Source organism: Perognathus longimembris, chromosome 3 (genome assembly GCF_023159225.1).
Source record: "Perognathus longimembris pacificus isolate PPM17 chromosome 3, ASM2315922v1, whole genome shotgun sequence".
Lineage (NCBI taxonomy): Eukaryota > Metazoa > Chordata > Mammalia > Rodentia > Heteromyidae > Perognathus > Perognathus longimembris.
Genome location: NC_063163.1, coordinates 118,748,629 through 118,762,110, shown reverse-complemented (window position 1 = coordinate 118,762,110; position 13,482 = coordinate 118,748,629). Strand labels below are relative to the sequence as shown.

The window sequence follows — 13,482 nt, the reverse complement described above, 5'->3', positions numbered from 1 at the left end:
AAGCAGAAATTGAGCCTTCCATGTAAGGCAAGTGGAGGCCCCCAAGTCTTAGGCGCAGGCTGCCGGGCCTCCTCTAGAGCTCGTGCTTGCCTGGGGCGCTAGACAAACCAAGAGCACCTGGGGTGAGGGAGCTACAAGCCGCAGCGTGTTGGGGCAGAGTACGGCCCCCGGCTCGGGGAAGTAGAAAATATGAGGCACCTAATTAGAAAACGCCACAGTAAGAGCTGCCTGCCATTTTGCCTTTTCCCCAAAGCTCAGAAGCTCTTTTAACGCTGGATAATCACCCCTACATTTCCAGTCTTTGACAAAGAGTAGTTGTTAAAAACATCTTAGGTTAAATTCCAGAATGGAAAGACTGAATGGAGCTGAAGGCAAACCGCAGATCTGAAGGGCCGGGAAGGAGAAGGAAGCAATGGAAACTTCTGGGCTGCTCCCAAGGGCAGACTGAAGAGGCAGAGTTTGAGTCAAACTCTGGACAAATCTAAAATGTGCTACAAACAGGTGTCCAGTCCACCAACCCAGGCAATTCTCAAGGAGCGTTATGGGGCTGACACTCTCGGGGCCTAGTGTAGAATGTTCTTGCACTGGCTTGAAGATGAAAGGGGAAGCCAGGGAGCAGTGGCTCATGCTTTACTCCTAGCTTCTCAAGAGGCAGAGATCTGAGGGTTTACAGTTCAAAGCCAGCCCAGGCGGGAAAGCTGCTACGACTCTTAGGTCCACTTAACCACACAAAGCAAGTGGGAAGTGGAGCTTTGACTCAAGTGATTGAGTGCCAGCTTGGAATGAAAGAGCTAAAGAACAGTGCCCAGGCCCTGAGTTCAAGCCCCAGTATGGGCATATGTACACACATGCACAAGTACACAGGTATACACACACGCGCACGCACACACACACACAGGCACGCATGCGTGCAAAGGCTCTGATGAGGATGACCGCCACGGCTCACTCAGCTGAGTCTGGCGCTTTGTGAATTTCCTTATCTGCCCCAGTGTTTCTACCTACAAGAGGAGAGCTTCCATGCAGCCCTGATAAAAAAGATAGGCATTTAAAAATATGTATGTACAACATCCTGTAGGCGACGATAAATGTTAGCTATTATGATGATGTCAGGAGCACCAGCCTTCCCATAACCACAGGCAAGCAAGCAAGCAAGAGACAGCAAGCCTGGCTTTGCCTGGATGGAGGCATAAGCCCCAACTCCAGGCAGCAGGAGTGGGGCCACGCATCCACGAGTCCAGCAGGCCGAATGCGGAGGGGTTGCCATGGTCCTTGTCTGCTTAGGGATGCTGTGTGACACACAGAGCCAACAGAGGTGCAGACAAAGGAGATCCCATCTTTAGCTGGGGATGTCAAACCTCGAAGGCTTAATTAGAGCCTGTTAAGCCATTTCCTATCCTCACATGAAAGGTGTGCTTATTACAGCACTCACAGAGTCGCTTGGGGGCTGCTCAGACTCTCTGATCTTTAGACCAAGTTAAATGAAGGAAATTAAGGGCCTTCTAAAGTTGTTCTCTTTTCTTCCCCCAGCATCCTTCTTCCCACTCCTCCCTTCTCCTCCTCTCCCTTCTCCCCCTTTCCTTCCCTTTCTTCCCCTTGCATTACTGGACTTTGAACTCAGGTCTAGGCAAGCATTCTGTCTCTCGAACCACACTCACAGCCCTTTTTGCTTTGAATTATTCCTTTCAGAGGGTCTTGAGCTGTTTCTGTTTCCCAGGCCTCCTGGGTAGCTGGGATAACAGGTGTGTACCACCACAACCCACCATTTGTTCACATGGGACCTTGCTAACTTGTATGGGTCAGCTTCAAATCGCTACCCTCCTTACCTCTGCCTCCTAAGTGGCTCCCAGCCTCTTTCAAAGAGGGCTTTTTTCACAGACAAGAAGGGAGAGAATACTATTCTAAAGCTACTCAACGCATAATGATTGGCGGCTATGGTTGGTCTCACACAGGCAGAAACTTGAGGGATGGACTGACTTCCGTGCCCATAAATAGGTCATCGGAGGCAGGCCAAGTTGTTCTGGAATGTGACCTACAGGACACCATTGTGGTCACATTCTCCAACACAGGCTCCGGCAGAGTCCCGAGATGTAAAACACTCTCTAAGCCGAATCAAAATAGTAATTTTTTAAATGGTAAAAAAATAGCCCTGAATTCTGAAAGACTATTTTTAAAATGGTAATAATCCCTTAATCAGACACCGGCAGGGAATATGGTATTTGGTTCAGACATTTTACCAATTACAACCCACTGGGTCCCTGCATGGTGCTTTCTAAATAATCAAAACCAGCTCTGAATAGTCACTCACCCAGATGGAGGAGACAGAATGAAACCAAGGCCGCACGACGCGGTGCCATTAGTCAAGAAAGCCTAGAAACATCCCTGACTGTGTGAGGAGGTGAAGCAGCAGACCTGGAGAAGGGGAACATGTGGGGGGGGGGGTCTAGGAGTGAGGAATGGGGGTGGGGGGTGGGGAGTCCAGGGAGCAAGGGAAAGCCTAGCACCGGAGAGCCCAGAACTTGTGCTTTGATGATAAATAAACCTGAACACCAACTCTGGCCTGGCTCCTTGCCCTCCCCAAGCCTGTGTCTTAGAGGTGAGTTAGGAACTAACACCTTGAAGCACCGAACTTCATAGCACACGCCCATGTGGTTTCTGCTCACCGAGTGTCCTTGCACGACAGTCCCCTGCCCTGCCAGCGTCGCCTTGGATGCAGTTGGGAGGGCCGCCCCCATGCCTCTCTCCCCACGAATGACGCCTCCCCCGGCATTTCTCCACCCACCCTAAGCCGGGGGAAGGATGGCCGTCAAGAGGCAAAGCTGGGCCGTGATTGGGATGGGACTTGGGGACCAGCACTTCAAAGCTACATCTGTGCCCAGGGCAGGTCACACAGCCTCTGCTTGGTACTCCCAGTGTCTGAGGCAGACAGCCAAGCAGCAGGACAGCTGCCAGACACAGCGAAGGAAAATGGGTCATCAAGAGGCATCCTGTTCTCCACTTCATGAGACCAGCGAGGAGCCCGCCCCTCAGGGCAGCTGAAGGTCAAGCTGAAGGTCCTCTTTAGTGGTCCCAGGTGGCCCAGCCCACTCAACATCAGCTCAGACAGACGGGGTAGCACAGTGGACAGAGCAAAGGAGAGAAACTAAGTATTCGGCGTGTCTACTGCCAGGGCAGGTAACCTGGGGGCACCTAGATTCTGATCATTCATCCAGATGCTTGTGAAACTAGCCGAGTCCCAAACACACCCAGGTTCACTGAATCCGAAATCACAGCTGGGGAGCCTGGGAATTAGGTGTGACATTTATGAACTCGTGCCTTCGCACCTACTAGGCTATTAGCTCTAACCCTTGAGCCATGCCTCCAAGCTTTTGCTTTAGTTACTTTTTTCAGATAAGACCAAGGGTCTTACCTATATGCCTCTGTCTTAGCTGAGATTATAGGTACCGATCACTATGCCCAGGGTCTTACTGACTTTTTTCCTAAGCTGACCTTGAACCAAGATTCTTCTACCTTCACCTCCCAAAGGGCTGACAGGCATGTGCCCCTGCCTCCTGCCGAGAACACACCTTTTAAAGTTACTGCCATAGAGTATTCTCTGGCTCCTCTGCCATCATCTTCTCCCAACCCTATTGCTTTGCCTGTCGCCTGTCTTGCTAGAAGACTCTTCCACACAACCAGACGCCTGCCAGTTTAAACAAAAACTTGGACCTGGAAAGGAGACCACACATAGAAGGCGCCAGACCACAGGACAAGAAGGAAGTGTTGGCCTTCACTTCCCATCCCCCAAGCAGACTGACAGCCTGGCTGCTTTCTTAGTCCGGGAACATGAGCCCCAGGGCATGATTTGAGTTTAATGGCCCCAAATTGCACCTCTGTGTCTCTTTGCCTCACCACACTGCGAGCTGTCTCAGCCATTCTCAGGTTTGTTTCCTGCCTGACACTCAGTATGTGCTCAGTAAATGACTGTTAGATGAAGGGAATAACCACTCTGTGACGGGCCATCCCCAGCTCCTGGCCGCCCGCGTCAGCTTGCCCCCCACTCAAGAACATACACAAAACGGTGGTTGTTGTCTTTGCTTAGAAATCATGTCGTTGGGCATGCCTATAACCCCAACTACTTGGAAGGCGGAGGTCAGGGAGGTCCTTGTTTAAGGCCAGCCTGAGCAAAAACGTGAGCGTGACACCCTTGCCTTTGCCCCTATGGTTTTCCAAGAAGAAGAATCCTCCAGGAAGGGTCCTGCCCACTGCCTGGTCTCCATGAGCCTTGAGATCACGGTTCAAGGCCAGCTGGGGAAGAAACGTTTGTGAGACTCCATCTCAATGGAAAGACGCCAGGTGTGGTAGTGCGTGTGCCTTTCATCTCAACTATAAGGCCTCAAACGGGGGAATCAAGGTCTAGGGGCCTGCTCCAAGAAAGACTCTGTCTCAAAGCTAAGCAATCAAAAATGGCTGGGGGGGCTGGGGATATAGCCTAGTGGCAAGAGTGCCTGCCTCGGATACACGAGGCCCTAGGTTCGATTCCCCAGCACCACATATACAGAAAACGGCCAGAAGCGGCGCTGTGGCTCAAGTGGCAGAATGCTAGCCTTGAGCGGGAAGAAGCCAGGGACAGTGCTCAGGCCCTGAGTCCAAGGCCCAGGACTGGCCAAAAAAAAAAAAAAAAAAAAAAAAAAAAAAAAAATGGCTGGGGGCTGGGCTCCGTGGAGCAGTTGCCTCACGGGCATGCCAAGTTCAAACTCCCATGCTGCCAGAGGGGGGGAGGGGGGGCGGGGGAAGGAGACCTTCAGAGAGGGACTTGGCATGACGGTGGAGTTGCAGGTTCCTCCCATACACAGGATCAGAGACACGAGGACCAGGAGGTTGACTGAGGGAGAGGATGGGAGGAGCTACGGAGGACACAGCAGCCCCAAATGATGGGAGCAGACAGGAGCGGAGGAGAGTGATCGGGAACGCCCGGGGTGGGGGTTGGTGGGCCACAGAGCCGAGCAGACAGGAGAGAATGGGGAGTCAACTCCAAGGGACACAGAGGCCATCGGGAGGGCGGGAGAGGAGCAGAGAGGAGGAGTGGCGGGCGCCCAGCCCGGCAGGCTTACCTGCCGGAAACCATTCCTGGTGAACTGTAGGATTTTCAAGGCATAGTTGGACCTTTGGCCTTTGCTGTTGAATTCAATGTGGCCGGTGAGACCTTCCAATTCTACCTGTCCAAGACAGAGTGAGTTACAGCACCAAATAGGCCCCCTGGTGCACTTAGCACCAAGCACTGAGTGGCACCCACGGGCCACTTGGGGAGGCCCAAGAAAGGACGGGCTCTCAAGGCTGGTTCTGCGGACTCCTTCTCAGCCACACCGTCTGGAAGCACAGGTGGGGAGCCCTACACCAACACCCTAAACCAAGTGCGTGCGTCACAGCCGACGGGACGCTCGCTGGAGGTGGCGCCCCCCGCAGGTCCTGGGCTGTCACTGGTCTCTGGGCAGCAGTAAGTTAGGATGCTTCTGGGAAGGCAAACTCAAGGTTTCCAACCTGTGATTCCCAGTGCAGTCGCCGTTCCCCGCAGCCTGGCCCCGGTCCAGCGGAGTGAAGACCATAGCTGCGGGGAAGTGAGGCCCCAAGCCTGGAACTCAGGACGCTAGTTGAGGCCCACGGCCTCGGGAACAAGCTTGCCATCGATGTCCGGTGGGCATTAGAGATGAGCTGGCAAGTGGGGTCCCCAGAGATGACTGTGTATGCTGGGCTGGGAAGCCTCCCTCTCCCTGCCCCCCCTTCCCCTGCCCCCCGCTCCCCCCCCCCGCCCCCTTAGGCCAGACCCTCAGCCGCTCCTCACCATGCGCAGGTAGTTCATGAGGCTGGTGCCGTGTTGCCAGATCTGGGCCGAGCCACAGGACAGGGGCTTCACCCCGATCTCTTGGCTCCGGTTCAGCTCCTGTACCGCAGTGACCACGGCATAGACGGCATCGAACAGCAGAGCCGCGGACAGCTGGGGGAGGTAGACGGTGGGCAGTATTAAGACGGGCACGGGTGGCTCACGCCTGTAATCCTAGCTACGCAGGAAGCTGAGATCTGAGGACAGCAGTTCGAAGTCAGCCCCGGTAGGACAGTGTATGGGACTCTTACCTCTAATTAGCTACTCCAAAAAAGAGACAGAAGTAGAACTGCGGCTCAAGTGGGACAGCACTAGCTTTGAGCAAAAGAGCTCAGGGACCAGTGACCCAGCCCCAAGTTCAAGCCCAAGGACTGGCCACAAGAAAAGCTCAAGGACAGCGCCCAGTCCCTGAGTTCTAATCCTAGTACTAGCACACACAAAGAAGAAAAGGAAGAAGAAGGAGGGCACGGGGAAGAAAAGAGAACGCAAACAAAAAGGGGAAGCAGGGGGTCTTGCTTTTCTGTTCTAGCAGATCCTGTAGCCAAAGGGTCTCTCTCTCGACACACACACACACACACACACACACACACACACGCACACGCACACGCACACACACACGCTGTTGAGCCTCCACACCGCTGCTTCTGTGGAACCTGCTGCCCTCCAGCTCTGCCTGCCCTGCTCCCTGCTCTTCGTCCCTCTCACCGCACACACACCCTGGCGACTGGAAGCTGGGGGTTCCCTGGCTGGCGCGGACGTCCTGAGCGTCACAGAGGAAGCAGACCCCACAGCCCCCCGCCTCTCCCGCCCTCCCACCCCGTCCCGGCTTGCTCCCGCCTGCCGTCTGGCTGGTGCTAGTCTGGCTTGTCCCAGGCCTCAGTCCCAGGCTGACGGTCGAGGGCGCGGAGAGCTCCGTGCACGGCCGTTCGCTTGGACACCTCTAGCTCCGGGGCCTTCACAGTTCTCCAGGGGCTTCCAGTCACCCCCCCCCAAGGCCTTCGGGGGGTGGCGTGGGTGGTGTGCTCCCACAAGGCTCTGCGCGTCCCAGGCCCCTCGTACTTGAGCTTGGGCTGAGCGGAGCTGACGCCTCCTCGGCCGTGAGCGTCCAGCCTCACGCTTGGGACCTCGCTCCATCACCACACAGCTCTCCTTGGCAGGCCCCGCCGTCGATCCACGCAGGCCTGCCCCTCTCGCTCCTCGGGCTTGCCCGCCCAGCGCCCGTCTCCAAGGCTCTCCCAGGGCGCAACAGCTTGCCCCCCTCCCTGCTTTCATTCTGGAGCGCCATCCTGAAGCCTCTCTTGCTCTCCTAATTGCGTCCTCCCTCCGCTATTATTTACTAATTCAGCCCTGGGAAGCACTGGGGACTGCAGTCAGGGAAATGAGGCTTCTGTGACCAAGTCCTGGGCCCCCACCCCGTCTCCCCACTTGGGGAGGGAGGCATCCCTGCCAGCCGTCCCCAACCCTCCATTTCCTCTGCTTCCAGTTCTCGTCCCTCCTGCCGTCCCGCTTTGTGTTTCCGAGGTCTCTCCTTGTCCTGTCCCTGTCCCCATCTCTTCTAAATACCGAGCCCTCCAACTGCTCAGGCCTCATTTAAAATCCTCTCGTCTTTCTTGGCACCACTATGCTGTTTGGCAAGGAACCCCTGATTCTCTTGTTTTTATATTTTCATTGGCTTCCTCGTTGTTATTTTCTTTTGAGCTGTTTGCAAATTGTTTCGGGGAATGAAAGACTGTATAAATTAAGAGGAGTCCATTCTGAATCAGGGAGTGGTGGCGGGGGTCCTCCCGTCCCTTGAAACGAAAATAAGAGTATCTTCTAGACACACCTGTAACCCTCATCTCCCCACAGCCCTGGACCACTGGGCTCCCAGAATCCTCTTGGATGCCCATTTGTCGCTGAACCGCTCTGAACTTAAACTCTGCTCCCCGATATAATACCAGGGCGGGCATCATTAAAATCTCATGGAATCGTTCTTACCAATCTGGATTTTATTCAATGAAATAAACACTTAATTACAAACATCTGCTTTAGCCCAAATTCTAATTACTTAATCTCGCCATCTGTAATTTTAATGATTTCCCACAATTCTCCTTCTTTGTGGCGTGATTAATGGGAATGGCACACAGGAAACTACTGGGTGTGCGTGGCTCCCTTTCCAGCACCCTCTCCGCTTGCTTTGTCTCAGGCAAGAGGCGCATCTGTGGCCCTCTGCCGGCCACCTGGCAGATCCGCCCCGGCGTGCGCCTCCCCACAATACCTTCCATCCAGCGCCCCCTTCCCCGCCTGCCAGCTGGGCTCCCCGTCCTGCAAGAGCCACCTGGAATATCAGGAAGGCGCGAAGCATGGGGGCCTCGCCTATGAGGTAGACAAAGGAGGACACGTCGGGGCGGAGGAAGGATGAGGAATGTGGAGGGCAGGGGAGAGAGGGAGGCCACCCCCATAGAAGAGCCCTAAAGCTGCGGGGCCTCTTGTACAGCGTGGGGTGCGGGGAGAGAGGAACCAGGCTCTTTTCCTGGAAGTGACTCCAACTTCCCGACTTCCATTGCCCTACAAGAGCTGGGCTTCTGGTGGGCTTCCCTCCACCGCAGAGAGACACACACAGCTTCCCAGGGGCGAGCCGGCGAGCCGAGCCGCTCCGTCGCGGAGCCCCTCCCTGCCCTCCCCTGCTCGGGAGATGACGGGGTTGCAAACCTCCTTCCTCCACGGGCAGTGCGGACACCACAGCCGGCCGGCCCAACGTCATCCAGGGCAGAGGTAGGCTCAAATCCGGGCAGCATTAACCCGGAACCCCACCTCCTACGCCACCGAACCCAGCCTGGCCTCAGTTTCCTCACTCCCCTCCCCCGCAAACACAACCGTCCTTCACCACTGGTAAGGACTCCACGAGGACACAAGAAACCTGGTGCTGATTCCGTGGCATGCCCCCGAGCCAGGGCAGCGTTTGCACACGAGACTCCTGCGCGCGGAAGAACACACTTGCTTCCGGCTGCGGAGGGGACCCCGGCGTCTCCCAGCCAGGTGCGCCCCCCCCCTCCCAGCCCCGAGGGACCCCCCCCCCAAGCATATCCAGCCACCCAAAGCACCCTCCCCCGCCCATTCCTGAGGCCGGAGCGTGGGAAGGGGGGAGCGGATCAGGGCCAGGCTGCTGTCGTTCCAGGGACTCTAAGGGGCTGCTACACCAGGGCAGCCACTTCGCCTCCTCGGGGAGAGGCCACGGAAATGTTCATGCTGGGCCCTAAGGACAAAGGCCATCTTCGTATCGCCGCTGCCCTTCGATCGGAGCCATTCCTCTCTGTGCGGTCGCTCGGCAACCGCCTTGGGCTCCACCAAAGAGAAGAGGAACTGACGAGCCTCTGTGTGCGAGGCAAACTGCCCCTCCAACGGGCAGGGCCTCCTCCTCCTCCACCCTCTGCAAGGAAACAGCCCCAAACTCCGGGGACCACCTGCCGGGCAGCTTGTCCCAACGGGAAAGCGGAACTCTTCCCGAGACAAAGACTCAGCCTGGGACTGTGTGAATCATACGCGCTTTTCTGGCTCCTTGTCCCCAATTCTACCTAACCCATGGCCATGGCTGCCACGAAGTAAGTCTCCTTCCTCCACCCTTCACCATGTCTTTATTTGGCGTATGGGGGCAAGTGTGGCTGGACCTACCTTGGCATTCCTGAACTTTGGGCCTGGGTTCTAACAACCCGGTTTCATTCATGATCAGACAGTCCAGATCTCTGGTCTGTCCCAAAGGCTGCCCAGCTCCCTGCCCCTGAGCCTTGTACATAAGAAAGGAGCAGCGAGCCACAGCCCTGCAAGGCTCAATGACAGGACCACGTTCTGCAAAGTGTGTGTCATTAGTCAAGTGCATCATTTGGCAAATGTCACCGAGTGCGCTTACACAAACCGAGACGGCAATACATTTTTATGGGGCCACTGCTGGGTACATGATCTGTGGTTGACCAAAGCAGCCTAATGTGGCCACGTGATTGGGGTTTACTCCCCTACCTTCTAGAAAACTTAGCCTGGTCTCTGCACCCATAGGACCCTTCTAGAAAATCTTCCCAGACCTACAGGAGCAGCCCAACTCTAGGGACCACTTTCCTAGATGAGGAGGCTTCCTCAAAGCACAGCGGCGTTGGCCCGGCCTAACGGGTCCCCGTCTGTCTCCTCACCTGGTAGCCACACATTCGGACCTTTGCTGTGTGATTTTGTGCTTTCCCGTTTAAAGGGCGGATCACGTTTCCTCACTCTCTGACTGATTATGCACCTTACTCTGGCCAAGCTACCGAGGGGAAAGACATGACAGTGTGCCTGTCGTGGGGGCCTGGGACTCAGCAGTCGTGTGGGTCTCTAGTTTCTTTGCTGGGGTGGCACCATGCTCTAGACTGTTTGCTTCTCTAGAGAAAGGGGAACAGAGCTGCCTGGCAGGCCCAGGCTAAACGTGCCAACTTTATTTGTTGCATGGCCTTAATCCTTAGCAAACTCTCAGACACATGAGCGAAATAAATGTGTGCCGAGTGCTAGTGAGATTTTGTGAACGGTTATTTATGTAGCATTTATGCAGCAAAAGCGGTCTGATCTACTTACTAATGCCTATTCCAGCACCTGGCATATAGACCGTCAAATAAAGTTATCCAATGAATAACGGAGAGTTGGAGATTGGGTCTTATCCCCATTTAATCTTCACGGCCATTCTTCGAAGGTGGTCAAGCGTAATTAGCCAACCGTGACAGATGAAGAACCTACGGCCTGGAGGGAGGAGGAGGAGACTCAGACTACTTGAGATCACGCGGCAAGACCTGTGTTTGGACCCAGGTCCTGCGGCCCCAAGGCTTGAGCTCTTTCCAGCAAGTGACCACCACCTGTGTGAGAGACTACGCGTGGTTCCCACGCGGGTCCTTGGAAGGGTTTCACTGGCATGGACAGTGTGAGCCTCCGCGGCAGAGCAAAACCAAAATCACCACACGAGGATGCTCGGTTTCACGGGGCGAGGCGCCACGCGTGGAAGGTGTGGGAAGATGCTCCGCTGACGGCCTTCCAATTCCCACCGGTGCCTCCCCAGGCGCTGGGAATGACCTCCACAAGAACAGCCAGACGGGCCAGGCTGGCGCGGGTCCTGCTGGTGCCCCGCCCCCCAGCCGGGTCCTTCCTGCAGACTTCCACCTGCTCCAGTGTGGAACGGTGTGCTGCCAGCACCCGTTAACCTTTCCTAGCCTCCTTCTCCATGCCGCCTCTCTGCATCAAAGATTCTAGATGTTTCCCTGAGGTCTACCCCACTTCCCATTCTGAGATTCCCATCAGGTTACACAGCCACTAAGGCCCGGGTTCTGTGAAGGTGGCCATGTCCACGGTCAGACCACCGGTTACCATGGTGGCCCACTAGCAATATGGCACCTGTGGGTACAGAAGTCTGGCCATTGCCTTTCCTCCAGGCACATCTTATCAAAGGCTGGCGCAGCCCATTAGAGAACTTCCTACTACTCTAGGCCGTCTCCTAGGCCTGACTCCTTTCCCGGCACCTCTACCTCTCTCCGTCTCATCCTTCTCACCTACCCCTTCACTCCCTTCCTTTCGCCAATTACAGTGCAGTGGGTTACGAGTAAACATGGTGGAGCATACGGTAAAGTCTGCGGTCTGACCCTTGGCTCTCTGGTCACTAGCTGCGAGACTTAGGGAACAGCACTCGACCTCCTTGAGCTTCCGTTTTACTGCCTGGAAGATGCAGAGGCTACGACAGTTTCCTCAGGAGGTGGCGGGGGCGGGGGGCAGCACAGGCCCATCTCAGGTGACACCTCCCGGGCTGCCATCACACAGGGCGTGTAAGGTGGAATGATGTACAGACCCAGGCAGGACAGGTGTAGAAAGCCACACAGCCCTGCCCCCTCCCCCCCCCCCCCCCCCCGAGAACGCGCCTGGCAACACATCGAACGGCAACGCTACCTGACTTGCCCCACAGAGCAAAAATGGCCAACCCACAGAAAATGGCCAAGGAAAGGTTTCCATCTGTGTCATACATCCAGGGCAAACCGCACCTGAGTGGGGACAGAAAGGAAGCTCCCTCGATGAGCCGCTGGGAAAGAGCACTGGAAGAGGAGCCCGGAGCCTTGTCACCTAGTTTCGCTCGGCAAAAGGCTGATCCCTACCCGCCCGCCACCCCGATTCCCAGCCCGTGCCTCAGCTGCATTGTCTGTACATGAGAAAGCAGATCTCCTCCAAAAGGCCTTTTATTTGTTTTAAGGAGGTCTGAGACTGGGACTTAAACTCAGCACCTGCTGCTTTTGCTCAGTGTCTCGCGTTCTGCCCACTGGAAGGCCCTTTAGTAGCGAGGCTCCTGCCTAACAAACGCGGGCGCTTCTCAGCGGTAGACACTTGGCATCACCGATGACAACTGGCCGCCTTCACACAGAGCTCTCACCACGGTCACCACCACCATCACCACCACCATCACCAACCACCACCATCACCAACCACCACCCTCACCATCACCACCACCATCACCAACCACCACCATCACCACCACCATCACCAACCACCACCATCACCAACCACCACCCTCACCATCACCACCACCATCACCAACCACCACCGTCACCACCACCATCACCAACCACCACCATCACCAACCATCACCAACCACCACCATCACCAACCACCACCACCACCATCACCAACCACCATCACCAACCATCACCAACCACCAACCACCACCATCACCAACCATCACCAACCACCAACCACCACCATCACCAACCATCACCAACCACCACCATCACCAACCACCACCACCACCATCACCAACCATCACCAACCACCAACCACCACCATCACCATCACCAACCACCAACCACCACCATCACCAACCACCACCATCACCAACCATCACCAACCACCAACCACCACCATCACCAACCATCACCAACCACCACCATCACCAACCACCACCACCACCATCACCAACCACCACCATCACCATCACCATCACCAACCACCACCATCATCATCTTTGTCATCGTCAACACTATTTGGCCCTCTGTCACTTAGGCGATGCCACCAGCCCCTTTTCTGTTGGTTAATTTCAAGAGAGGGGCTCCCTTGATGCCCGGTCAGCTTGGAACGCGGGCTCACCTGTGCTCCCCCACCCAGCTGGGATGCCTGGCATGCGCGAAGATGCCACTGGCTCAAATGGAAGCTCACAAACTTGCCTGGGCTGGCTCTGAACGGTAAATCTCCAGATCTCCCGGGTGCCTTGGTGACCTACCGTCGTGTTCTGAGCTCACTACGCCCAGATCACCCCCCCCCCCCCCGTATTTCCCAGCACACCCACACCTGGCCCTCCGAGCGGGGACTTGAGAAGGAAAGGCCTGTTTCCTAGTGGCCAGCCCACAGGGACTATGTGGAGAGGAGGCCGGGGGGCTCCGAGGAGCAGCTCCGGTGTTCGGGTGGGGAGCACTTACCGCAGGCCCCGTGAAGGGCACATGGTCGCAGTTCTCCTGCCAGGATTGGTTGAGGCTCTGGGCAAACTCTTGGAAGAAAGCATGGGATTGGTTGAAAATGGAAAATCCCAGGATGTTGACACGATCGTCCACGAGGCTGTCCATTCTCTGGAGGGAGAACTCCTGGAAAGACCCGGCGGTCAG

General features: G+C 55.9%; 1 protein-coding gene across 1 annotated transcript in view; it reads right to left on the bottom strand.

Moving 5' to 3' along the window:
* Grik4 (glutamate ionotropic receptor kainate type subunit 4) overlaps positions 1-13,482 on the bottom strand; it is a 215,421-nt gene that overhangs the window by 65,610 nt on the left and 136,329 nt on the right. Inside the window, exons 8-10 of the mRNA XM_048344013.1 lie at positions 13,300-13,461; positions 5,819-5,971; positions 5,091-5,195 (exon numbers count right to left, since the gene is read on the bottom strand). Coding sequence (XP_048199970.1) covers positions 5,091-5,195; positions 5,819-5,971; positions 13,300-13,461 — 420 coding nt within the window. The remainder of the gene's footprint in view (positions 1-5,090; positions 5,196-5,818; positions 5,972-13,299; positions 13,462-13,482) is intronic.